The sequence below is a fragment of the Podarcis raffonei genome, chromosome 6 (assembly GCF_027172205.1).
Source record: "Podarcis raffonei isolate rPodRaf1 chromosome 6, rPodRaf1.pri, whole genome shotgun sequence".
NCBI classification, from domain to species: domain Eukaryota; kingdom Metazoa; phylum Chordata; class Lepidosauria; order Squamata; family Lacertidae; genus Podarcis; species Podarcis raffonei.
In genome coordinates, this window is record NC_070607.1 from 55588198 (window position 1) to 55616060 (window position 27863).

At 45.1% G+C, this 27863-nt stretch overlaps 1 protein-coding gene across 4 annotated transcripts in view; it reads left to right on the forward strand.

Moving 5' to 3' along the window:
- Window positions 1–961: 961 nt before the first annotated feature.
- The window catches only part of SCUBE3 (signal peptide, CUB domain and EGF like domain containing 3), a 115273-nt gene continuing 88371 nt past the window's right edge, over window positions 962–27863 (forward strand). For 3 of the 4 annotated variants that reach the window (XM_053393074.1, XM_053393075.1, XM_053393077.1), the window contains exon 1: window positions 962–1519. In XM_053393074.1, coding sequence (XP_053249049.1) covers window positions 1438–1519 — 82 coding nt within the window. In that variant the 5' untranslated portion in view covers window positions 962–1437. The remainder of the gene's footprint in view (window positions 1520–27863) is intronic. The other variant, XM_053393076.1, reaches the window with a different exon arrangement.

Here is a 27863-nt window from a genome sequence, read left to right on the forward strand (position 1 = left end):
TCTGTCCCCCATCACCACCACACACACCATTTTTCACCTGGCTTCACTTGGTGGATCTCCCAGTTCAGGTAGATCCCGCAAGCCTGAAATCTGCCCAACTCTGCTAGAGCATTTCTTTGTGGGAAATAGACCACCGGTTGCTCCCGGACTTTTCTGTATGTAACTCTTGGGCTCCAAGACAGCAATGATCGTTCTTTAAAAACAGTAGTAACAAATCGTTTGACTAATGAGGGATTGCAAATCAAGGCCGGTCCAGAAGGACGCACGAGGAATGGGATGGTGACCTTCCTTCAGGAGGGAAATCGCCCCTCCCCCAGGGGGAGTATTCCTGGAGGAGTTTAGTAGAACGTGGCAAAGACTCTGTCGAGCGTTTCTGTTTTGTTTTGTTTTTAAAAAATTATTTCTGCCTCCTCGCAATCCCACCCTTCCCCCTCCGCTTAGCCGAATAGGGGGGGAGAGAGCGAGAGAGCCTAAGGCTCTTTGATCTGGAGTTTGCATTGATCCGAGAGCACGTCTCTTGCCTTCAGCCTAGGCACACCAAAAAAGTAAAAAGAGAGAGAGAGAAGGGGGGGACTAAAGTGTTGCAGGTCATGGCATCTGCAAGCTGGTTTCTCGCCCCCTCCTCTCCTTCCCTTCTTAATTCTCTTTTCTGAGCACAATCCCCCTTTCTCATGCCCCTCCCCTCTTTCCTCCCGAGCCGGGCAAAGTAGGGGGAAGAGCCTGCGAAGGGAGCTTGTTGGGTCTGGAGCTCGCACGGGAGTTTGCATTGATCCATTGATTGCACATGGTCTCTCGCCTGACCTCCTTGCTCCCAGGGAAGCGGTCTCCATGGCTACTGGCCCGACTCCCCCAGTGGCAGACTGTAAATTCCTGCAGGCAGAGCTGAGCGCAGCCTGGGCGGGTGGGAGGGAGTGAGGCAGGAGCAGCAGCAGGCGAAGGCAAATAGAAAGAAAGGGAGAGAGAGAGAGAAAGGGGTGGGGAGAAAGGGCGTTGCTTGGATGGACCTTTCACAGGTCCCCAGCACTAGAGAGCAAGGCACTCTGTGGCTTTTTTTAATCTCTCCCCCTCTTTAACCAAACTGGAGCTGGCTGGGATTCCTTCTTCCAAAAGGAAGCAGCTGAAGGGAGAAGGACGACCAAGTCCACTTAAAAAAGATACCGCGGCGGGTCTGCCTTCCTACTTAAAGTAGCATCAGGGAAACCCAACGGAATCCTGAGCAGATTTGGCCATCCTTTTCTCCTAAAGCGCTTTCTCCAGTATACACCACCAGGAAAGAGTAGATCTCTCTCTCTCTCTCTCTCTCTCTCTCTCTCTCTCTCTCTCTCTGTCTTTCTTGGCTTAAAGTTTGCATGCGCTCAGTGCGTTGTTTGAAAGCATCAGAGGAGACCCCCCCCTCTTTTCCTGGCCCGACCTTTCTGCATATACAAGCCAATTGTAATGGGGGCCCTGGAGATTGTTGGATTGTACACGCTTTCCTTTCTCCTGTACTGTGGCAACACCATGGCTAAAGCCAGTCAAGGTAAGAAGAATCTCTCTCTCCCCCCCCCCTCCTGTTACCCCAACTGTGTATGTGTGCATCGTCCCCCGATTTTTAACCCTTTAGTCAGCCAGTGAGATTGGCAAGCATCAGCAAAATACCTAATTTGATGCAGACCTTTTACTGCCACCCTTTAAACTTTTTTTAGTAGCTGTGTTTTGTCGGAGATTCTGTTAAAATTGCTGTTTGGTTGTGGGGGTGGATATTGTAAAAAGTTTCACTCCTCCCATGAGCTAGAAAGGAGGAGATCGTTATCTGTAACCCCTTCCCTGGTTCCTCTTATCTCTTATGGGATCAATAATGGTTTTAGAAATAATTACCTGTGAAATATTGATGAGACATGCACGTGCGTGATTATCTTTGTTGAATCCGATGAGTTATTGTACGCTGCGCATATATAGCTTGAGAGCTAGACACAGATATTTGGAGCAAAGAAACATATTTTGCATGTGTCTACCTGCAAGTTGCCTGATTACTTTGTAGTCTCTCCGCATGAAAAAAGCAGATGCACACATGGACAATTATATAGCCTATATCTTTATAGTTTTCCTTTTGCTGTAATAGTAGCGTATCCCCTCCAGATGAAATGGATGGAACAGCATGTGATGGAAGTAGGGGAATGATCTGGAGATGTTTTAAAGGACTCCACCATATACGTATTAGGTGATATGACAATATATTAGCCATGTGGCTTGTACCTCTTCCCTTTCTCCTAAAAAGTTTTTTTTTTGAGGGGGAAGCACTCTCAAGGTTACTGTGACATATCTTTAGAAGTATCTATTTTTTAATAATGAAAGCAAACACACAATAGATGATAAAGGAAGTCAGACTGGAAAAGTAGAAGAGTGTGTTCTTTATAGAGGACAAAATAAAAACAATAAAGAGAGGACCTGGCTTCATGTAAAGCTGTATGCTTTTAGCTTAAAAAGGAATGCTCAGGCTTTCCTCTCCTCTCTGATTATCTTTGGTTCATACATTGCTTTCATACCCTTATCACAATATTTATTTATTAAGGCCTTTTGGTTTCAAATTCCATTGAAGCCCTGGCCAGATTTATGCTAAAATAGCAAAGCAAAATTCCATCCTGTAGAGACTTGACGGATACCTTCAGGGGAAGAAGGGGAGGAGAACATGATGTGGAGCTGGGCTCGATTCTTGGTTTGTTAAAAATGAGCAGGTTAAAAACAGCCACTGCCTCAGTTTCCAGTAGAAGAGATCTGAAATGACATTTCAGTGGAACAATGCTGACTTACATTAGTACAAAGTTACTAACCTATCTAAACCAGTATCAATAACTTAAACTTTTTATACATAAGCGAGTATTTTTGTAATACTTTAAGTTGTCTGTTGTTGTTTCTGTTTTCTGTACACTGCTTAGAGATATACTTAATATATTAAGTAGTATAAAAAACAAATAATAATAATAAAAATCAATACATTGGCTGGGGATCCTGACCATTTTTCTTTCTTATTTTTTTTTAATTATTCCTGATGTATTGAGGTCATTCTATTTCAAAATACCCAGAACAATAGCTCATCTTGCAAGACGTGTACATTGATTATGTTGCTAGCACACTTGCTGCTGTTCATGAGAACGATATTTACTTGGGGAGGAGTGATAGCCACACACAAAAAGTTTGAACTTGGGGCTCTTTGTCCTCTCCTTTCTTCTGGAAACCGTTGTGATTATGAATCAAAATGGCACACTTTTCCTAAACCCTCAAAAGAAGGAGAGATCCAAGTGTGGTGCATGCACACTGCCTTTCCAGTGTCCCCAAACGTTGGCAGTAGAGAGCAACTGGTGGGGTTGGGAGTGAAGCTGACAGCACAATCCTATATATGTCCGCTCATAAGTGAGTCTCGTTCGAGTTCAATGGGACTTACTCCCAGGTAAGTGGGTCTAGGATTTCAGCCTAAAGGAACCATGCTGTTTGCATCTCTGTGGTCCAAGGCCAAAACAAGGGTGAACTCAAGCAGAAGTGCTGCAGTGACTAGTTCCAGAGATTGCTCCATACTGTCCTGTTCTTCTGCTTAGAGATCTGCATGCTGGAACAGTGCATCTGAGCATGTGTAACCTACTGGATCAAAAACTGAGGATCAACCAGATTGATGCCCATCCATGCCGCTGCAGTTTGCCTACCCTTCTTGCAGTGGGACCTGCATTTGGATATGCAACCCTCTGCGGATCTCTGTGCGCAGATCTCTTAGCTGAATGGGGTGAGAGTGTGTGGATGATGTGGATGTGCGGAGGCAGGGGGGAAAGGAAGAAACATTTCCTCCTCTTTGCTCTGTCCCTTTTTCTTCCAGTTCCACAACTTTCTGTATGTGAGATCCGCCCTTAAGATTTAAAACTTAAAGAACATGATTAATTTAGAGTAAAAAAGGAGGTAAGAAAAAAAGTGTCAGGGGGAAAAAGTGGTTTACACTTGAGCTGGAAAATATACTTAGGAAGCATGTTTATTTTCTCCACCTATGTTGTTGTGCAACAGCTGGGCACTGTGGCTCTTACGAAAGGTTTGCCCACTACCTTCAAGAATCAGAGAGTGGGGGCCCCAGGGCCACACCTGGCCTCATGCAGATTGCTGGCTCCATGGCTCAAAAGAGGATATGGAAGAAGCAGTGCCTCTGGCTATGAAACGTGGCAGCTATGAAACTTTGAGGGGTGGGGTGGGGAAAAGGCTGGTCTATTCCTCACCCTCCGACCATCAAATTGGCCCTCATAAATTGCTGAGCAGGCCTTCAAATTATCAATCTGTCCAGCTTCTACCTGTCTACTGCCCAGTCACAGCAGTGCTGTAGGCATCACAGCTATATGTTTCAGGATTTGCCTACATTTTAATAAACAATCTAAAACAACAATGATTCTTGCATTTGTTTGGCTCACTGATTTATTTGGAATATTAGACTGCTCCTTGCTGACATTCTTAATAACATTATGAATTTCCCACTGGTTGTTTAGTCTGAAAGAAACAGCTTTATTTCAATCATTCTCCAGCACTCTTTCAAGAGAAGCCAGGGGATACAAGAATGGTTGGATCGCTACTAAACTTGCTGGGTCAGTTTTGGAATGGTGGGCAGAATTATATAAACCCACGTAATCTGGATTTCATAAACAGACAACAAAAGATGGTAACAAAGAATTGTAAGTGTTGAATGTCCAGCACATTCTGTTTCCATTTCATAAACTTGGAGGCAAAGTGCTCAGAAAGTGGAATTTTGTGTGACTGTTCACAGATGTAGAAAAGCAGAAGGACTGGCTAAAAGATGAGGCAGTGCTTCAACCTCTGGGCCAGAAAAATCTGAAAAATGTTTGGGGGTGTTTTTTCCATGCTTAATGTGCAAACTTTGACAATTCAAATAGGTTGCAATTGAACCCAAACCAACAAATCATGTAGACTGGCACTCCTTTGCAGTAAGTGGATTTTATCTTACTAGGCCAGGCATCATCTGGAAGTGAGTATAGTGATGATAACATTTCTACTAATGTTGGAGTCGATATGCTTTGGCAAACATGGATGGGGGAAAATATCTCATGTTCATGGTTTCTGTTGTTTACATCAATGAAGCCTACCAGCGGAGTTTTGCCTTTGTGGGAGGCTCATCTACCAAATCCTCCCTGTTCTGAAAGTAGGGCCACTTGGGCAGATTTTTGCCCAGCATTCTCTCCAATGACAGACTTAGAACACACCCACCAGGTTCCTGTGATGTCCTGATACCTGTCAACCCATCTTCTGGGAATGACTAATTGAGATAGTTAGAAGTTTGCTTCTAACATTGTGGTGTTAAGGTAGTGGATGAGGATGGATGACTCGCTTCATATCTGGAATACCCATCCATTACAGCTCACCACCTGATCACCATTTTGTCCCCCTTATTGGGCTAGGCTGGATCCCGTTTTATCTTTGTGAAAATAGGCAGTGGTAAGATACACAACTAATTCAACTCAGTGCTTATCTTCTCAAAGCATTCTGCTCCTTTAGATCTTCTTCAAATCAGGAAGTCCAGTGACAACCTCCCTATGTTCAGAAACAGATAACAATGCATTGGGTTAACCCTTTGGCCCAGAGTTCAAAAAGAACATTTTCTGCTAACAATTTTTAAATGCACCTTTGTACATGCTAGTTAGCATATAAATCCTTCTGGTGCCAAAAGCAGTGAAGCTAAATGAGATTTTGGAAGATCTAGTGAGAATTAGATATGGTAAGCCAGTAACTCAAATAAATTGTTAATGCACTGTTAAAATCATTAATTTGGCTATGCTAAAATCTTAATATTCCTGTGGATTGTGTTTCAATGGAATTGAAGGGACTCTGTCTCACATTACAATTTATACCTTCCCAGAGGCAATGGTGCAGAGTATGATTATGAGAAGGCTGATGCAGAGCATTGATGGATTTGGGAGATAATGGGTTGGGTTCTTTTAAAGTCAGAAAGCACCTGCAGGGCCTCAAACAAGGGAATTTTTTAAGAATATAATTCACTTGATTGCAGATACATCATGATCTACTCCTCCCCCCTCCCATCTCACCACCTCTTACTGTAACTCATGGGTAGGCAAACTAAGGCCTGGGGACCGGATCCAGCCCAATCGCCTTCTCAATCCGGCCTGTGGACGGTCCAGGAATCAGTGTTTTTACATGAGTAGAATGTGTCCTTTTATTTTAAATGCATCTCTGGGTTATTTGTGGGGCATAGGAATTTGTTCTTTTCTTTTTTTCAAAATATAGTCTGCCCCCCCACAAGTTCTGAGGGACAGTGGACCGGCCCCCTGCTGAAAAAGTTTGCTGACCCCTGCTGTAACCTCTCTCCCCCCACATCCCCTTTATCTCCTCCTCCTGCTTATTCACTCAGAAAATCATATGGGATGATGATAGTCTTCCGCACCCCTGAAATATAAAACCGTAAACATTTCAACATGAAGCAGTTCAAAGAAGAACTTTGATTGAAGACGTCTAACATGCCTGTCCCCTTCATGGATCACTGCCTTGCCGTGGCAAAGGGGCTTGAAGAACTCAGAGAAGCTATGAACTACGCCGAGCAGGGCACACAAGATGAACAGGTCATAGTGGAGAGTTTTGACCAAACGTGATCCACCTGGAGGAGGAACTGGCAAGCCACTCCAGTATCCTTGCCAAGAAAACTCCATGGACAAAGACAACAGGCATATAAAAGTTATGACGCTGGAAGATGAGCCCCTCAGGTCGGAAGGCGTCCAACATGCTACTGGGGAAGAGCGGAGGGCAAGTACAAGTAGATCCAGAGCTGATGAAGCGGCTGGGCCAAAGCCGAAAGGACGCTCAGTTGCGGATATGCCTCGAAGCGAAAGGAAAGTCCAATGCTGTAAAGAAAAATATTGCATAGGAACCTGGAATGTAAGAACCATGAACCTAGGTAAGTTGGAGGTGGTCAAAAATGAGATGGCAAGAATAAATATTGACATCCTGGGCATCAGTGAACTAAAATGGACGGGAATGGGCGAATTCAGTTCGGATGACCATCACATCTACTACTGTGGGCAAGAAACCCATAAAAGAAATGGAGTGGCCCTCATAGTCAACAAAAGAGTGGCGAAAGCTGTACTGGGATGCAATCTCAAAAATGATAGAATGATCTTGATACGAATCCAAGGCAGACCTTTTAACATCACAGTAATCCAAGTTTATGCACCAACTACTGGTGCTGAAGAAACTGAAATTGACCAATTCTATGAGGACTTACAACACCTTATAGAAGTGACACCAAAGAAGGATGTTCTTCTCATTATAGGGGATTGGAATGCTAAAGTAGGGAGGCAAGAGATAAAAGGAACAACTGGCAAGTTTGGCCTTGGAGATCAAAACGAAGCAGGGCAAAGGCTAATAGAGTTCTGTCAAGAGAACAAGCTGGTCATCACAAACACACTTTTCCAACAACACAAGAGACGACTCTACACATGGACATCACCAGATGGGCAGTATCGAAATCAGATTGATTATATTCTCTGCAGCCAAAGATGGAGAAGCTCTATACAGTCAGCAAAAACAAGACCTGGAGCTGACTGTGGCTCAGATCATCAGCTTCTTATAGCAAAATTCAAGCTTAAACTGAAGAAAGTAGGAAAAACCACTGGGCCGGTAAGATACAATCTAAGTCAAATCCCTTATGAATACACAGTGGAAGTGATGAACAGGTTTAAGGATTTAGATTTGGTAGACAGAGTGCCTGAAGAACTATGGATGGAGGCTCGTAACATTGTACAGGAGGCAGCAACGAAAACCATCCCAATGAAAAGGAAATGCAAGAAAGCAAAGTGGCTGTCCAACGAGGCCTTACAAATAGCGGAGGAGAGAAGGCAAGCAAAATGCGAGGGAGATAGTGAAAGATACAGGAAATTGAATGCAGATTTCCAAAGAATAGCAAGGAGAGACAAGAAGGCCTTCTTAAACGAGCAATCCAAACAAATAGAGGAAAACAACAGAATGGGAAGAACCAGAGATCTGTTCAAGAAAATTGGAGATATGAAAGGAACATTTTGTACAAAGATTACCATAATAAAGGACAAAAGTGGTAAGGACCTAACAGAAGCAGAAGACATCAAGAAGAGGTGGCAAGAATACACAGAGGAATTATACCAGAAAGATATGGATGTCTCGTACACCCCAGGTAGTGTGGTTGCTGACCTTGAGCCAGACATCCTGGAAAGTGAAGTCAAATGGGCCTTAGAAAGCACTGCAAATAACAAGGCCAGTGGAAGTGATGGTATTCCAGCTGAACTATTTAAAATTTTAAAAGATGATGCTGTTAAGGTGCTACACTCAATATGCCAGCAAATTTGGAAAACTCAGCAGTGGCCAGCAGATTGGAGAAGATCAGTCTACATCCCAATCCCAAAGAAGGGCAGTGCCAAAGAATGCTCCAACTATCGCACAATTGCACTCATTTCACACGCTAGCAAGGTTATGCTTAAAATTCTACAAGGAAGGCTCAAACAGTATGTGGATTGAGAACTCCCAGAAGTGCAAGCTGGATTTAGAAGAGGCAGAGGAACCAGAGACCAAATTGCAAACATGCGCTGGATTATGGAGAAAGCTAGAGAGTTCCAGAAAGACATCTACTTCTGCTTCATTGACTATGCAAAAGCCTTTGACTGTGTCGACCACGGCAAACTATGGCAAGTTCTTAAAGAAATGGGAGTGCCTGATCACCTCATCTGTCTCCTGAGAAATCTCTATGTGGGACAAGAAGCTACAGTTAGAACTGGATATGGAACAACTGATTGGTTCAAAATTGGGAAAGGAGTACGACAAGGCTGTATTTTATCTCCCTGCTTATTTAATTTATATGCAGAATACATCATGCGAAAGGCTGGGCTGGATGAATCCCAAGCTGGAATTAAGATTGCCGGAAGAAATATCAACAACCTCAGATATGCAGATGACACAACCTTGATGGCAGAAAGTGAGGAGGAATTAAAGAACCTTTTAATGAGGGTGAAAGAGGAGAGCGCAAAATATGGTCTGAGGCTCAACATCAAAAAAACGAAGATCATGGCCACTGGTCCCATCACCTCCTGGCAAATAGAAGGGGAAGAAATGGAGGCAGTGAGAGATTTTACTTTCTTGGGCTCCATGATCACTGCAGATGGTGACAGCAGCCACGAAATTAAAAGACGCCTGCTTCTTGGGAGAAGGGCAATGACAGGCCTAGACAGCATCTTGAGAAGTAGAGACGTCACCTTGCCAACAAAGGTCCGTATAGTTAAAGCCATGGTTTTCCCAGTAGTGATGTATGGAAGTGAGACCTGGACCATAAAGAAGGCTGATCGCCGAAGAATTGATGCTTTTGAATTATGGTGCTGGAGAAGACTCTTGAGAGTCCCATGGACTGCAAGAAGATCAAACGCATCCATTCTTAAGGAAATCAGCCCTGAGTGCTCACTGGAAGGACAGATCGTGAAGCTGAGGCTCCAGTACTTTGGCCACCTCATGAGAAGAGAAGACTCCCTGGAGAAGACACTGATGCTGGGAAAGATGGAGGGCACAAGGAGAAGGGGGCGACAGAGGACGAGGTGGTTGGATAGTGTTTTCGAGGTTACCAGCATGAGTTTGACCAAACTGCAGGAGGTAGTGGAGGACAGAGGTGCCTGGCGTGCTCTGGTCCATGGGGTCACGAAGAGTCGGACACGACTAAACGACTAAACGACAACAAAACATGCCTGTACTTAGATTTGACAGGGGGAGGGGGCTGGGAAAGGGGCTGAAAGTCTTTTTTTGTAACACCGAAACGTTCAGACACCTCAAATCATCCTGTCCTGAGGGGCATTACTGTCTCCCAAGTGTAAGGGTTATATTGTTTTGACTACCACCACCACACACAAAAAAAAGAGGCACACTGGAGTAATCTACATAGGAAAATATTCCAGAATAATTTTAACCTTCGTTTTCAAAGTTATAAGTCCCCAGAGAGGCTTAGGAGAAGCTTACGATGATGGTAAATAAAGTGTACTCTGTCTGCACAATCTTAAAACTAGCCTCAGTATGCTGGCTTCTCTTCAGCTTACGCTGCAAACATCATGGGCTTCTTTTCCATCCTCGAGCTCTTGCAACTCTCGCTTTAGCCAACTGAGTGTTAATACGTTAAGGATAGTTTTAATTAGTTAAAAACAGCACGCAGAAAAGTGCAGGTTTCTATCTTTGCGGAGGTGGGGGTGGAGAGAAGGTAGCTTATTAGCTTTTATGATTAATGTGTCATCAATTTATGTAGAAATTTAATGATGCAAGACCCTAGCTGTAAGTTAGCATGTTAATGGCTGTCCCCCCCCCCATATGCAGACTTAAGTATATGCAATAATCACTAATCCTAATGTTTTTCCAGGATAGATCATAGCAGAGGTGCCAGAGGTGTGAGGGTGATTCGGAGGGCCTGGCTTCACACTTGCGACACTACATGCATGCATGGTGCAGAGAAGCTTGGGGGTGCTAAACATGGCAGTAGTGCAGCTTCATTGGTTGGCAGCACCTCTTGCAGGTCCTCCTGCTGCCACCACCAGCTAGGACCTACTTCCCTTCTCCTTCCCCTCCGTGGCAGAAGAAGGAGTAGGAGAAGGAGTTGGCCACTTAAGCCCCCCCAAAATATTGAGGGGTCAAAAGGTTTGGGCCCCCAGGAGTTGGCATCCCTGGACCATAGAAAAACAGTTTGAGGCCTTTCTTAAAACCAAACTTGCATCTTAGGGAAGACAACAGTAATTTAACACAATATGTGAAGGAAATATAAGTTTTAGGGAGGCATTTGATTTTGCACAGCCCCAGTTTGTCAGTGTTAAATCAGAGGACCACAATCTGATTGTAAAAAGCAGCAAGAGACACAGGACGCTTCCAGACATTTTCCAGGGGGGATTCAGTCATATATAAGGACATTCATGTTCCACGATTATAGTTGATTGGAAGGTCTTGTGCCACAAACCTACTTCCTCCAAAGAGCAGCCGTTTTGTGATAAGGAAAATGAGGAGAAAACGCACTGGAAAATGGGAGAAAACACTTGGTCTTGATGCAATGTCATCTAACCTCTTTGCAAACAAATCGGGATGAATCCACAAACAGGTTGTCTGGAAGCACCCAGGGAGTAGACAGCAAGTTTTGAACACAGAAAGTTCTGTCAGATGCTTCATTTTTAATATTTGGCCCCAGTAGACCTCAGGAGAGTTCAGAACCTGCTCCTCTCTGTTCCCGTGACTTTAGGGGTGTTCAAACTGACTTTATCAGGTCCAAGAAAGCAGTGGGAGCTTCATTTAATGACTGGTTATTCAGAGGAATGCAGATGAGAGTGGAATTAGCTCACTGAGTCCTCTTAATGGTAGGAAAAAACTATACATCACATATTTTATGAACTTCAAAGACATGCCAACCGTATAATGCTGTCTCATGATTTATGTTTACAAGGTCTGCTATCTTAGTGTAATCATACAGTATAATTACTTTTCCTTGCTTAATGTGCCTAACAAGAAGCAAGGCATGTATCAACACAATGCATTATGATTCAGCCTTTCAGCAAAATGCTCCATTTATGAATGTGGACAGGACACCTTTGGGGAGAATCATATGTTGGGGACTTGTATGGATCAGTTAATTACCGTATTTTTCGTCCTATAGGGCGCACCGGCCCATAGGACGCACCTCGTTTTTTGGGGGGGGAGGAATGAATAAAAAAAAATTATTCCCCCCCCCAGCCGCAGCTGCCGCCCCAAGCCTTGCGCACACCTGCCCGAAGCACGGGGCACCCTCTGGAGGGCTCCGCATGCTTCGGGCTGCAGGCTGCCGCCCCAAGTCTTGCGCGCCCGGCGGGACCTCCCGCCGGGCGCGCAAGGCTTGCAGACACTCGCCTGAAGCACAGGGAGCCCTACGGAGGGCTCCGCGTGCTTAGGGCGGCAGGCTGCCGCCCCAAGCCTCGCGCGCCCGTCGGGACCTCCCGCCGGGCGCGCAAGACTTGCAGACACTCGCCCGAAGCACGGGGAGCCCTCCGGAGTGCTCCCTGTGCTTCGGGCGACAGGATGCCGCCCAAAGCCTCACACGCTCGGCGGGACCTCCCACCGGGCGCGCAAGGCTTGCGGACACTCTCCCAAAGCACAGGGAGCCCTCCGGAGGGCTCCGCCTGCTTCGGGCGGCAGGCTGCCGCCCCAAGCCTCGCGTGCCCGTCGGGACCTCCCGCCGGGCGCGCAAGGCTTGCAGACGCCCGAAGCACGGGGAGCCCTCCGGAGGGCTCCCCGTGCTTCGGGCGACAGGTTGCCGCGCCAAGCCTCGCGCGCTCGGCGGGACCTCACGCCGGGCCGCAAGGCTTGCGGACACTCGCCGGGGCTGCAGGCTGCTGCCCGCAAGCCTTGTGAGCCCGCGGGAACTCCTGCCGGGCTTGCAAGGCTTGCGGATAGCTTCCTGAAGCCTGGAGAGCGAGAGGGGTTGGCGCGCACCGATGCCTCTCGCTCTCCAGGCTTCAGCGAAAGCCTGCAATCGCCCCATAGGACGCACACACATTTCCCCTTCATTTTTGGAGGGGAAAAAGTGCGTCCTATGGGGCGAAAAATACGGTATGTACTGGGCTTTGGTCTGTTTTCTGAGCCTTTGTTTCACTGTTCTGTAGGTGGAGTTATGGCGCTCCATTGTGTGGATGATACTTATTTAGTGAACCCACCTTCTCTCCCATGAACTTGGAACCTTGCAGACTTCTCACATTTTATATTTTCTTCTGTCTAAATCAGCAAACTGGTTTGAGCAAGCCCTCCAAACTGTGGTTTCCAATCCTGCTTTGGAGGGCTCATCCAAACCATAGTCTGCTGGTCCAGAAAAAACACCCAAGTGTGTTTTGAGTGTTTAATACACTGAGTAATGTATTACGAGGGGAGAAGAGAGTGCTTGAGCCATGTGGTGCAGCGAGGTAATTTTAATCCCAGGACTTAATGGTTTTATTGGGGCGGCGGCAAAGGCTTTGGATAGCCATGTTCAGTTGTGAAATTAACATTTTTCCCACCACTACTCCATGCTTTATAACTGCTTCAGCAGTCCTGATGTGTTAGAGCAGAAAACAGGTTGCCACAGCCCTGTTAAAAAGAAATAATCTGAGCATGCGCAATTTCACATTTTAAACTCACTTAAATCATAGCCCAGTCATGGCTACAGGAATACGTGGGGCTGGCTTCTGCTATCCTGATGCTAATCACATTTACTTTGGAATAAGCACAATAAAAACTACAAATAATAAAATGAGTACTTGTAACTATGTACATGCCTGGCTGGTTGCCCCTTAAGTTTTTTATAGTAGGAAATGACACCCCTGAGGTCCAGCCTAGCTGTAGCACTGCTTCAGCCCTCAGTGTATTTGGTCAGTTGTCTGAATGCTTTCGATGTGTTAAGCATGGTTTGGAGGACAGAGTTGCTTCGTTTGGCACTCACCACTGAACATTGCTAATAGAAAGAAGGGTACGATTAAATGACTACCTAAATCAGGGGTAGGCAACCTAAGGTCCGCGGGCTGGATGCGACCCAATTACCTTCTCTCTCTCTTTTTTCCCAAATTTTTTAATTAATTTTCCAAAATTATAAACAAACATACATCTTAACTGTACTTAATCCAATCTTAGTGACATTGTTAAATGACTTCCTCGAATCCCGCTGGCTGAGTTTCATTGTATATCATTGTAACAGTTTTCCAAAACCAATTTTCTCATAAAATTAACTTAATCACTTATCATCTTTCTTCCTTTTCATTTTAACTTTAAACATACTATTCTTTAACATTACATATTTAAATCCTAAGCCTATCTGGTATTTGCAAGTTTTTCCAATTGAGTTATCTTAGCATATTTAACTAAATAGTCTTTGAATTTCATCCAATCATCCTGGTACTCCTCCTCCTCCTGGTCGCGGACTCTTTCAGTCAGGTCGGCTAGCTCCGAAAAGTCCATCATCTTCATCTGCCATTGGCCCAATCACCTTCTCAATCCGACCCGCAGACGGTCTGGGAATCAGCATGTTTTTACATGAGTAGACTGTGTCCTTTTATTTAAAATGCATCTCTGGGTTGTTTGTGGGGCCTGCCTCGTGTTTTTATTTGAGTAGAATGTGTGCTTTTATTTTAAATGCATCTCTGGGTTATTTGTGGGGCATAGGAATTTGTTCATTTTTCCCCCTCCAAAATATAGTCTGGCACACCACATGGTCTGAGGGACGGTGGACCGGCCCATGGCTGAAAAGGGTTGCTGACCCCTGACCTAGATATATGTTTTGGCTGCTGTGATTCCCTATTCCCATTTGGTAAGGGGACTATCCCCAGCCAGTACGGCCAATGGCTGGAAAAAGCTGGAATGTAGTAGAATGTTGGGGACTAGCTGTTGTATATACAGATGATTCTGCTGAAAATCTGCCACAGAATGCCAGGTTCTTTGTGGATGCCCCACAAATGCCTCCTCCATCTCTTTCAAGCCATCTTAGGAGGGAGACGAGAGTTCCAGCATTTCTGACACCCCTTTTCATCTTCTTCCAGACAAAGCAATGTGTTGTCTTCTGACCAGACTCCTTAAGTGCAATACAAATTGCCTTAGCTCCTTCGTCTTCTCCCTTGCTGTTCTCTGAGCCAAACAAACTGTACCACAGTGTCTGAGGTGGTTATTAGTGCGCTGGTAAAGAAAAAAGAAAAAAGGGGGGGCTGCTGAAGTTATAAAGCTTTAATTTGGCCTTAACTCAAGTGGAAACTCTGCAAGACTGCCAACAGCTACACATACACATTCACTAAATATTTTTTTTTTAATCCTGTTAATGTACATTATATTAAATTAAATAATAAAAGTTGCTTTTAAAACCTATGAAGTTCTTTGGGACTGAAGAAAATAATGATATTTTTTTTGGTTTAATTTTCTATTTTTATTAGCTGCCCAGTTCCCATCTCTCCCCTCCCCCCCGACTTTACAATAATTGACTAGAACTTTAAACATAAAACACAGGAATTAAATACCTGGAGAGGAAAGTAGTGTGTCTGTATGCAAATTCTAGGTATTTCATACTCATTTAAGAGAGTTGACAAGCATGTGAAGTGGGATAATTCTTTTCTGTCTGCCTATGTAAAGAAAATAATATATAAATCCTGCCTTGGCGGGGGACAGTCACTGATAGCATGAACTGGGGTTCCTCCAGTTTCATCATAGGTGAAGCAACTTGACCACTCCTCCAGAAACATCCCTCTTAAACTGCTAACAAGAAGGACCAAATAATTTTACTCTTCTGCAGAAGTGTTTGTTTAATATGGCCATGTATATAGTATTATAATAATCAGTGTGGGGGTAATATTGTGTGTGTGTTTGTAATGTTGTAAGTAGGCAGCATTTGGATTAGAGAAGCCAAGGGCCAGAGACTTAATGGGAGAATATCAATGACTTCTGGTCATGGTAGGTATATGCTGAGTTGCTGTGCCCCTAAAAACCAATTGCTGAGGAACAGCGGCAGTGAGCAATTATTATCCTCTGTGTGTGCTCCCAGGGGAACCCAGTTTGCCAGCCTGGGAGACACCATGATGAACTAGATAGGTTTTTGGTCCTCTTCTGTTCTTAGTGGGCATTCACATGTGTGAATGCATATCCCCCCTTTCTTTCTACTTCAGTAATCTGGTTTGAGAGCAAGGGTGGGGGACCTCCAGCTCCAGGACCAAATGTGGCCTAGGCTTCTCTGTCTGGCCCTTGGGGACTCTCCCTGGGCTGCATCCATTGCTGATTCTATTTTGTGTTCTCCTTGAGTGCTTTTGCCTAGCTCCACCCACTTTTGCCTCTGCCCCTACCTACCAGCGACATGCATCCCCAGAAAGTTACCGTACCTGTGAGGGATTGAAGAAGGTTGTGTTACCTGAGATACAGTGCTGTCAGCACTGGAAAGCAGAGGGCCAATTGACGCAACTTGGGGCAGATCCAAACCATACATTCAAAGCACATCCAACACACTTATAAAACACATGACTTCCCCCCAAAGAATCCTGGGAAGTGTAGTCCGCCCCCCCCGGGAACTACAGTTTCCAGTACTGTAACAAACTACAGCCCCCAGGATTCTTTGGGGGAAGTAATGCACTTCGAAAGTGCTTTAAAAGTGTGGTGTGGATCTGCCTCAAGTTGGTATGCTGTGAGTATAGATTGAGTGGATCCGATCCATGGAGTATTCAGCACTTGCAGAAGCGGTTGTGTGATTGCTTCAGCATATTGCTGAACCTGCTGCTCTCAACCCATATTCATTTTGTGACTGCTTAGCTGGCAAATCACTTAACTGCTTTAGCTTGTGCCAAATTGTTGTTGGATCCATTCAATTAATGCACATTTTTAGCACTACGAGTTTGAGCCCTTAGTAGCAGTAGCAGCATAGCTACTGCCGCCCAATAATTTTAGTCACACAACAACCTCCTAAGAAATCGTTACCTCACAGAAGGGAACAGGATCTTCAGGGCAAGGGCTGTGGGTGTAGAGCACTGGTTGAATAATAAGTTCAGAATTCTTCCCGAAGGTAAGAACAGCAGTGTAATCACATGCGACAGAAAAGAAAAGTGCAGTGGGAGCCACCAAATGAAAATTTAAAAAACTGTTTGTTGAAACTTCCTTGTATGAGCTTCCAGTGTGCTTTACAAGGGCACCCACAGAGCTCATATCACATGTGAGAAGGCCTGTTTCAATTGGCAGTACACAGGGGCAGAACTAGGCTTTATTTCACTCAGATAAAAGACCAAGTTTGGCACTCCCAAATGCACATTTGCGCACGCACACACTGGCTAAAAACCTCAATGGCGCCCCTCTGGAGGCTTCACCCCAGGCAAAGAACCCAGCTTAAACCCTCCCCCTACCCTGTAGCTATGACACTGCAGTACATACATAGGTAAAAATCAGATTATGAACAATTGCAAATTGAGCAATATATGCAGCCATCGGTATAGTGGCCACTTAAACCATAGTCACAAAGATAGGACTGTCATAGATAAGCTAGTCATGTGTGGTGGTGCCACATATAATTGCAGTGATTTCAATGATGTGCCAAGTCAAATTAATCTTTCTCCAGACTTGCTGTGGCCCAATTGAAATTACCGCTGCTGTTTGAGGAATCTCTTAGCGTAAAAAGCTTAACATGTGATTGCAGCTCGTGTGCATGGCTACAGTGTGGGGACATGGAGGGAAGGAACCTTTGACGTCTATTTTTTAAAAAAATATCATAGAATTTCTCCAGTTACAGAGATGGTCCATCTCACCAGGTTGCTGTTGCACACTCCCCGGCTAACAACAACCCTGTTGATGTGTTAAATGTCCTAAATAAAGTGCCCCATTCTTCTTCTTTTTTTAAGAGAGCTTCACAGCCATGCAAGTATATAGTCCAGGACTGGTGTGCTGTAATTTTATTTGCTTGGTGTTACACTTGTTTTCCTAGTTTTTAGACTCCTAGTTTTATTCATATTGGGATGGCTGTATGTTTAAAGTACACAGAGTTCCAGAGAGTCTCTGTCCTAAGTTTGGTTTTCCAAAGGCAGCCAAGGTAGGAAGGATCAAGTGGGAGAAAGAACATTTCTTCCACTTAGGTAACTCATTCCACAAATGAACACTCCATTGATTTTTTGGGGTGTGTATGTGTGTCAAATGTAGTTCTAGGTTTTTATCATCATCAAAAACGTTGCATTTTAAGTACTCAGTGACCCAAGGTACAAATGCCACCGAGAAAGTATTTTTACTGCAGTACTTCTATGACTCAGTACACTAAGACAAAACCTAGAGCCAACCTACCTTTGACACAGTGGAGATAACTGTTGAAGTTTGGTGTTCAGTCAAGATAAGCACAAACCTTGTAGCATCCTGATGAAATAATAATAAGACATACCACAAGGACTGCCTCTGCCTATATGAACTGACCCAGACCTTGTGATAATCACCTAGGGCCCTTCTTTGTGTGCCTCCTCTGCAAGAGGTCGGGAGGAACGGGCCTTTTCTGCAGTGGCTCCCCACTTGTGGAATACTCTCCCCAGAGAGGCTTGCCTGGTGCCTTGGTTTCATATACCGTACTTTTCGCTCCATTGGACGCAGTTTTTCCCCTCCAAAAACTGAGGGGAAATGTGTGTGCGTCCTATGGAGCGAATGCAGGCTTCAGCAGGGAGAGGCTGCACGGGGCTATGGCTTCTTTAGCTCCACGCAGCCTCTCCCGGCAGGGAGGGATTGCGCGGGGCTAAAGAGGAAGCCAAAGCAGCCAGCGGGATCCATCCCGTTTGCTGCCTTGGCTTGTTCCATAGCCGTGCGCAACCCCTCTAGCAGGGAGAGGTTGTGCGCAGCCTGTACGCTGCTCTTTGGGGCTGGGGGGGGAAAAAGATTTTTAAAAATTGATTTCCCCATCTAAAAACTAGGTGCGCCCTATGGTCTGGTGCGTCCTATGGTGCGAAAAATATGGTACTTAGGCACCAGGCAAAAGCATTCCTCTTCTCCCAGGCCTCTGGGTAATTGAATAAATCTATGAACTTTAAAACTTTTCTGGGGGGTTGGGAGTGTTAGTGTTTTGGTTTTTTGATGTATTTTTGTGGTTTTTGTGTTTGTGTTTTTGTGTAAAGCATCCCGTGATGCAGCTGTAGTATGCCAGAGAGAGGAAAGGCCCCTTTGCAAGGTGGCCAGAGGGCTTTCTGCCCCATCGCAATATTGATGTTGGAGAAGTGGTTCTCCTTCTCTCAGCCCAGTGCTGTGAAGGGGAGGAGAACCAGTTTCTCTGCTCTTCAGACACCAGCCTCTGAAGAACAGGGAGAGTAGTTTTCCCCTGAAGAGCAGCTAAGCTATTTGGATGTCTGAGGGTCTGGTAGTTTGCCATGGATTGCAATATCCTACTAGCTTTGCAGTTGCAAGCCTTGGAAGTTGCCAACAAATCAGAAGAGCCTGTGAAATCCAATTGTTAACACATAAACTTAGCTTTTGGGGGGAATAGATGCTCTTTCATGACTTTTATAATGTTTCCCTTAACGTTTCCCTTAGCCAATGTCCCTAGAAGTCCCTAGAATATAGAAACATAGTCATATTGGAAGCAGCCTGATACTGAGTCATCTACCTCAGTATTTTTAAAGCTGACTGGCGTTAAGGTTTCACACATGGGACATCTCCGGTCCTATGTTGGGGATTAAACCCAGAACCTTCTGCTGCAAGACAGATGCTCTAGCTCTAAACTACAGCCCTCCTTGGTCAGAATGGCACAGCAGTTATGCTTACTGCCCTCTATGGCCCTTCAAAAGAGAAGGAAAAGGTTACCCAAAGTTAAATATTCCTTTGCAGACGGATGCAATGCCAAATTATTAAGGCCAGCCGATTCCAGGACTTCTGTCTTTGCTGAATTGCCCTTTGAATGTGAAGCAATTTAAATGCATCTTGGCAAGCCCCTGCGGTGAGATCAGGCTTGCTGTTGCCCAGGGCTCTGGTACCTGCACCTAGAATTACTCAGCACCAGCGGTGATTTGCTGGGGGACAAGTTGCTATTGTTTATGCCAAGGCCTTTGCCAAAGTCTGCAGAAGCCCTAAATCTGACTTGGGCCAGAAAATGGAGCCTGTGGCTACATGTGGGCAGCAGCAACCGCTTTGAAGCGGAAGGAAAGGGTTAGGGGGTGCTGCATATCCTGCTGTGAGCATTTAGTATTTAACTTATGAACCCTCAACCACAGCCTCACTCGTGGGTAACTGGCCTAATATCTCCAAGGGTCTGGAGCCGCTCCCATTTTGTGGCACGCTCTCTATGAACCCCTAGTCTCATTTAGGAAAATGTGGTCACAGAGTTTTCTGTATGGTCTTGTTTGGAAGGCTGGGTTTTATTCCCAGGAGTTAGAAAATATGACTCAAAGTAGAATTTACTTTCTTGAGGGCTGTTGCCATTTCCCCCCCTCATCCGTTTTATTTGCACACATTTTAAATGTGAAAAATGATGTCATTGCAGGTGTGTCGGGTATATCTCTGTGTGCATTGGTTGCATGTATATGTAGATTTGAATAGAAGCAAGCTTCTTACACCAGAATGTTTCAGAGGCAGAGAGAAGTCTTATTATTTTACTATGAGTTGCCAGTATCCCAGATCCATAAATCTGGAAAGCATAATTGGGTCTCCTGCAAAGCAGATACAAGCGCACATTGCCAAATGATGTTTAATGTAATATGTAGTTTTGGACCACAGGCTTAGATCCCAAGTAGTGTTAAGTCTCTCATTCTATTAGTGCAGTGATTTACCCGTGCAGAACTGAGCTCCCCGCCTCTCCCTTTCCTGCACTTCTGAATCTGTTCTGTGGTTTCTCCCAACCCTCCAAAGCAGATTTGGGGAGGATATGGGTGGAGGTGGTGAAGGGTGGCAAGTCCCATTGCACAAGGGTAAATCCTTGCACTAATGGAATAAGGACTAGGACTGCTTTGTCAGAGGTCATGGCTATCTGTTCTCTCATGAATGAGGAATTTGTGCTTTGCAATACATTAGGCCTAACAATGGAAAACTAATAAATGACTTGTACCATTTCCTTCAGCAGCTTCTGGTGCTATCCTCTTTGTCTTTTCTGACTGGGGGCTGAGTTTCCCTCAACTACCATCTTGCTCACTCTGAAAACTTGGTTGGTAGTGGGGTGAATTAATAATACAGACCCCACCCTTTGATGCAAAAACATTTCCAATGTGGCTTACAAAACTTGTGATATGCACATGGCTGTGCTCATACACACGTGGCTCTCTTATTCCGTAGTGAGCACACTGCACATTCTGGGTCCTATGTACATCTCTGTGCTAAACACAGCACTACACTGTGCCAGTCATGCAAAGAAATCTGCTGTGTGGTGGTGTTTCTAAGTTTGTAGTTTAAGAAAGGACCCCACTCTCCCGAGCACACACAATTATTCAGATACATACAATTAGTTCTACTTCAAATAAAAGTGTATTTCCATATGTCCCTGTGAGTTTCTGGTGGTCTGTATCCATGTTCTTTTGTAGTTTCATAGGAAGTAAAGCTAAACCAAGTTTTATAAAACTTTGTATTGTTTCTTTGGACTCAAACTTTCTTAGCTAGCTTTTCCATTAATATCAAGTCCCATATGAGTATAAACCACATTTCAGACAAATCTGTGTTTAGAGTTCTCCATTGTCGATCAATTGCAAGGTGTGTTGCCATCATGAGGTAAGTTATGAGGTACTTCTAGGTGAGTTCCTGGGCACCTGCTGATTAAATGGAAAAAAGAACAGTCTTTGGGTCTGTTTGAGCTTTGGTAAGTTCTGTTTCCCAAAAAACATAACCCAAAAGTCTGTATACTCAGGGGCAGGATCACCAGTCTACTGCTGTGATCGGCGATCTGCATGTCCCGTGGATGCCCACAAGAGGGCATTTTGCTTGGGACAAACCCAGGCTTAAAGAAACAGGCCTGTCACATCTAATTTTAAGTCGCTGGGATTTAAGTGCAGTTTTTTTCAGTTCTACCATAATCTTCCTACAACTTGTAACATTTTAGTTGGCCTTCATAAAATCATTATCCTAATGTGGTTTTTGGTATCCCCCTCCCCCCAAGTATGTTACCCAGGTGCCCAGTCTTGTTGGTGCCCCAATCTTTCCCCTTCCCTACTTGACTCCTCTAGCTTCATTCTACAAGTGACCGTGCGAAGCATGAGGCTTTGACAAGCACAACAGAGGGAGCAAACAGTGGCATAAGCCATCCATCCATCCTCATTAATAGGAGACAGACTTGCTCTCACTGTCTGGGAGAAGTAAGAGCTCTGGATGCATGCAAATGCCTCTGTTCACTCATTGTGAACACACACCGCAATTGGACCACCAGATAGCCCTGTTGAGAAAGAAGCAGAACACCTCCATCTGTAATCAACAGCTATTTGCATTATTTAAGGATAGGATTCTCTGTCTCCATTTTGCACTGAGAAAACTGTTGCCACTCCACAGCCAATAGAACTACACAGCTCATGATGCTACCTCAGCAAACATCATACCACTATACCTGGTTGTTAAAAACAACACCATCCACCCTCCTCTTGGCTAGTTGACATTAACACTAACAAAATTAACCTTTCAGTTGCACATTAACCCTCTCTGCTGTTGTACTTCCAACACCTCAGTGTAAGGATGAACAAGCTCATTAAAGTCTGGCTTATCTCAGGTCTCAGAGATAGCATTCAGGGGGAGATTATGTGTGCCTTCTCAGGGCTCTTAGGATTTCAGGTCAAGTCTAGAACACATCAGTTTTGAGTGTTGATAATTGCACGTTTTAGCCAGTATAGTTTTACAACCTAAGTACTGATCCAGGAAATGCAATAAAGGAAACTAAAATAAATCCCTACTTCAGCATCACTTGTGAAAACAGCCTTCCTTGATTTAAAGAAGCTGAGATTTTCATTCGGTGATTAGTTTTGGCTTTCGTATATGTGGTGAAATAAGGAAACTTGGCAATGCCAAGCGTCACCCCATGCCAGTTTAGCAATCTAGTCATGTTATCAGGCCAATTTACAATAGCACAATGCTCCTTTACCACAAGACAAGGAAGTGAGGCTCTCAACAAAAAGTTGGATTCAGCTTTCCTCTCCCTGTTGTAAATCTTTTCATGTCTCCTGTGGTTTGGGTCAGATTGTAATTCTTGATTGATGACCCAGGGATGTGGTGGTTACCCTGGGCTGTGGTTAATGTAAAATAACAAATATGAATACATTGTGTAAATGTTTATATAGCACATATGTATGTATTGCCTTGCTGATGCAAATTAAAGCTTCCTAGTAAAACATACTGGAAATATGAGAATAATAGTGGGGGGAGTGCATTATTACATGTAGGGGTTTCTCCTGCTTGATATGTGACCTTTTTCATAGCACACAGCAGTTTACGGAAGCTATTTTTGCAGCTCTTCCTAGTGCAAAAAGTCAAACCTAGAGCTGTGCTCTGGGTTCCTTGTGTTGGACAATAGGCTTGCCTTTTAACATCTAGTGAAGTTTGTTCTTGCAGTGACTATTCCTGCCTGCAGGGGTGATGGACCAATTCTAATGGTTCACCCCCAGACACTGATGCGCTCCGATGGGTTTCTTCTGATGGCTCTGGATGGACTTCCCAATGTATAGAGATTCTGGTGGTGGAGAGGGTTGTGATAGAACAACTGCAGGTGTTTCCAGGTGACACTGATTACCTAGATCCACTCCAATCTGGGTTCTGGATTGTTTTTAGGCATGAATCCACCTCTGTTGCTCTGGTGGAGGCCCTTTATTCAGAGAGAGGGTAAGGGAGAGTGAAACCTAGTCTCTCAGTAGCTTTCAATATCATGGACCTTGGTTTCCTCCTGGACCAGCATTAAGGATGGGTATCAGAAACACTGTATTGGAGTGGGTCCATTTCCCACCTGCATGGTCGAGTCCAGGAAGTAGCCTTGGGGGAGTGCACTTTGGTTCCCTGGCACTTGTGCTATGTTCCACAGGGCACTATTTTGTCCCCAGTGCTCTTTAACATCTACATGGAGCTGTTGGGTGTTTCCATTAGGATTTTTGGACCCTGATGTTGTTAGTATGCTGAAAACATGTGGCTCCATAACGTCTGAATCTGGGAAGCCTGTATTAGCTGTATAAGTGGTGCTTGATTGATACCTGAATGCAGTGGTGGACTGGATGAGGGTCAATAAACTGAATTTGAATTTTGGGAGGACAGATGCTTTGTGGGTAGAATAACAGAAGTGTAGATTTGGAAGGGACCATGAGGGTCATCTAGTCCAACACCCAGCAATGTAGTAATCTCAACTAAAGCATCCATGGCAGATGACCATCCAACCTCTGCTTGAAAATCTCCAGTGAAGGAAAGTAGGTGGCCCCCAAGTCTTGATGATAGCCTGTTTTGCTTTGTTCTGTTCTGGTATGCCAGCTGTAGCTATATTTGGAGCAGAATAGCCAGACTGCTTTAGCCCACGTATTAGTAACCTTGAGACTGGATTACTGCAATGCATTGGATGTGGGGGCTGTCCTTGAGCCTGGTCTGGAAACTCCAGTTAGTGTGGATTGCAGTGGCTGGACTACTGAGGAGGGCATGTGACATCTCTGCTTAAAAAAACTGCATTGGCTGCTCATATGCTACTGGGCTAGGTTCAAAGTTTCTCTATTAATATACAAAGCTCTGAACAACTTGGGTGCAAGGTGCCTTAAGGACCACCTGAGCCTAGGGGCAGCACAACCCGTTTTGCTGCCTGAGGCAAAATGAGAATATGCTGCTGCACTATCCAGGAAAGGGAATCTGTGGTGAAGGTGTGGCAGTGCCCACAAAGCGGTGGTGGCTTCCAGCGAGATCTCGCAATATTCTAATGAGATCTCACAAGACCTTGCCAGAAATTGGCACTGCTTCTCCACTGATGAGTTAGGCAGGGTGCCTGTGGGGGTGACACTTCTGTCATCCAAGGCGGCTGCTTCGCCCCACCTCATGCTGGCCCTGCCTGAGCCTTTATATCCCAGCTTGAGCAGTGAGATATTCTCAAGGGGCACCTTTAATTGTCCCCCATGATTCAGAAACTCATTTGGCTTCAATGAGAAGTCCGGCCTTGAGTATCTCTGGCCCCAAGCTGTGGAATACTCTTCCAGAAGAGTATTGGCAGGCATCTTTTCAACTGATTTTCCAGACATCTCTTGAAGACCATTTTATGCCAACGTTAATATTATTATTAGTATATATTTAGCTATACCCTGCCTTTTTCCCTGACGGGACTCAAGGCAAAATTACAGATTAAAACAAGTACCTCTAAAAACATAGAAAAATCAATTATTAAAATGCAATTAAGCATTGAGAATTGAAACTATATACTTATATAAAATCTGTTTAAAAACATATCAATGATTACAACAAAAATAGCACAGCACCAGCCCCTTAATTAAAAGCAGTCAATTCCCAAAAGCCTGTTGGAACAAGAAACTTCACCTGCCAGCAGAAGGACAACAAGGAAGGAAGCCAGTCCAGCTTCTCTAGGCAGGGAGTTCCAAAGTCTGGGAGCAGCCACCAAGAAGGCCCTTTCCTGTGTCCCCACCAAGTGTGCCTGGTGGGACTGAAACACACTCCCCCCCCCCAAATCTCAAAACCTGGGCACGTTTGCATGAGAGAATACGGTCTTTCAGATAGTTGGACTTAAGCCATGTAGGGCAGGGGTCCTCAAACTATGGTCCGTGGGCCAGATCCGGCCCGCCAAGGTCCTGACCCCAGCCCACATTGCAATTGCAGAACCCACCATTGTCTAAGGTGAAAGGAAGTATGGCGTCCCATGCATGAGCGTGACCTTAAGCCTTATTGCAAGCAATATCAGCAACGTGGGAGCAGTTGTGAAGCATGAAGCAGCGGAGGTGGCGGAAGAGCGCAGGACTGTTAATTGTGCAAAGGCAGCCCTAGGGATCTCCAATGACCTGGCTCTGATCACGGGTATGGCGAAGGTGCAGGAGCCAAAGCAAGTAGCCTGCGCAGTGGCAACGACCTACCCCAGCCTGGGGCTGCACCCGCCCACGTTCAACAGCCTGTGGGAAACCACTACCGCTGCCGCCCCTGCCGTGGTCAACTCTGGGAGCAAGGAGCGCCATCCTGCCCTGCAGGTGAGGGGGTGGGAGTTTGTGGCGGTGGCAACACATTCCCTCCCAGCACCAACGAGGAAGTGAGTGCTCTGACTGGTGATATGTAAGTGAGGCTGAGCATCACAGCAGCAGCTTATCCACTTTGGGTGTGTGTGAGAGAGAGAGCGGGAGAGAGAATCGTGTTTATCCATCTTTAATTTAGCTATCTGTGGGCAACTGCCCCCCTCCACCTAAATCAAGTAAATCAATATAAATATTGATCCTGCCCCCCCAACACGAAGCCTCCCCTCCCTTCCATAAATCCTGGCTATGTCCATGTAGCTATCCCTCCCTTGAAAATACCATTTCTTCCTGTTCAGTCCATCCCTACAGCAATGATGTTCATGATATAAAATATATGAGCAGTGTGCACAGGAATTTGTTCATATTTTTTTCAAACTAAAGTGGTACCTCTGGATGCAAATGGGATCTGTTCCGGAACCCCGTTCGCATCCTGAAGCGAACATAAGACGCGTGGGTCGTGTTTCGCTGCTTCTGCACGTGCGCGTGACGTCATTTTGAGCATCTGCGCATGCGCGAGCAGCGAAACCCGGAAGTAACACGTTCCGTTACTTTCGGGTCGCCGTGGAGCGCAACCCGAAAATATTTAAGCTGAAGTGTATTCATCCCGAGGTATGACTGTATAGTCCAGCCCCCAACAGTGTCCGAGGGACAGTGAACTGGCCCCCTGTTTTAAAGTTTGAGGACTCTTGATGTAGGGCTTTATAGATGAAACCCAGCACTTGTGCCCAGAAACAGATGGATGGGCAGTGGAGCTGTTCTAGCAAGGAAGTCATATGTTCCCTATAACCAGCTCCAGTCAACAATCCAGTTGTTTAAACTTTTTCAAGATGAGCTAGTCAGTTTTATTATATATTTTTTATTTTGTATTTTATGTTTATTGTGCCTGCATATTTTGTTGTACACTGCCTCAATATTTTATATGAAGGGGAGGTCTTTAAGTAAGCTCATCAATCAATCAATCAATCAATCAATCAAAATCCTGCCAAACAATAGAAATTCAACCTGTGAAGATTTCCTAGGAACATCTTCCCTGTGGCTCACCTGTTGATTTTCTGTTTGCTATGCAGCTTTTTAAATTTTAGGAACTCTGCCAGAGATGGTAACCCTACAGAAGTGAACAAAAGAGGCCATTATAATATTTGGGGCTGCTTTTCTTTATACAACTAGCAATGAAACCCAACCCCTACACAAGTGCTTCCTGAATAAATAGACCATGGGTTGGAACACATCCCCAAACACAAGATCAGCTCATTAGATAAATCTGGGCAATTGTTGCATTGGTTTTAGAATGTAAGTTGTACTGCTCTTTGAGGATTATGATGAGAAAACTTGCACGTTCTTCCCTACCAGTGTATTTCAGGCTGATCTCTTTTCCACCCACCAATTTTGAAATTGATCTCTCACTTCTGCTTTTCCTCAGATTAGTTTCATCTTCTCTGAGGTTTTCCAGTGGCTACTAAACCAATATTCTCAAGAGTCGAAGATGGGAGGTAGAACAAAAACTATCTGTAAAGGGAATTGGGGTTGCTCATGCGTAAGGGGGCTGCTGCTCTAGGCAACGTTGTCTGGCTAAACCTTTCCCTGGCTGGACAGCCCTTTCTCCGTGGCTGTCTCAGTCACTGGCAGAATCCGTCAGTGGGCGTTTCCTGAACTTCTTCCAACATAAAAGCTCTTTGACGCCAAGTCTCCGCCTAGCCTCCCTGCGCGGAAGTCTTCTGCGCAGAGTGGGCGTGGCCAGCGGAGGTCCTGGGCTCTCCCCGCTGGTCTCTGTGGAAGAGTCTTGGAGCCATCTCTCCGAAGTCCTTCCCTGCTCCTCTTTCTTCCTGGTGCCACGCCGATTTCCTTCCCCAAAGGAAGTGTTCTCTCTCTCCCTGCTGGTCCCTTCTCCTGCATCGTTGGGGAGCCTTACCTCCACTCTTGGCTCCGATGGCAGTTCCCTGACACTATCCGAATCAGTTTTCCTGCAACTCAGTGAAATAAGCTTTATAAAACCTGAGTTTATAGATCAAAACAGAGCACCTTGTGAAATTTCTGCTCTACACATTTTGCTAAATTTGAGCAGTTTGGTAGCTAAGAATGAGCTCATATACACAGCCAGTTTCTGAAAGCCAGATGCAACATAGCTGTTGGATAAACTGGACTTGGGAGAGGATGAGGAAGGGTTTAAGTTTGAGTTTGCATTTCCTAAGACCTGGTGCCAGCTGGAGACTGGCAGAC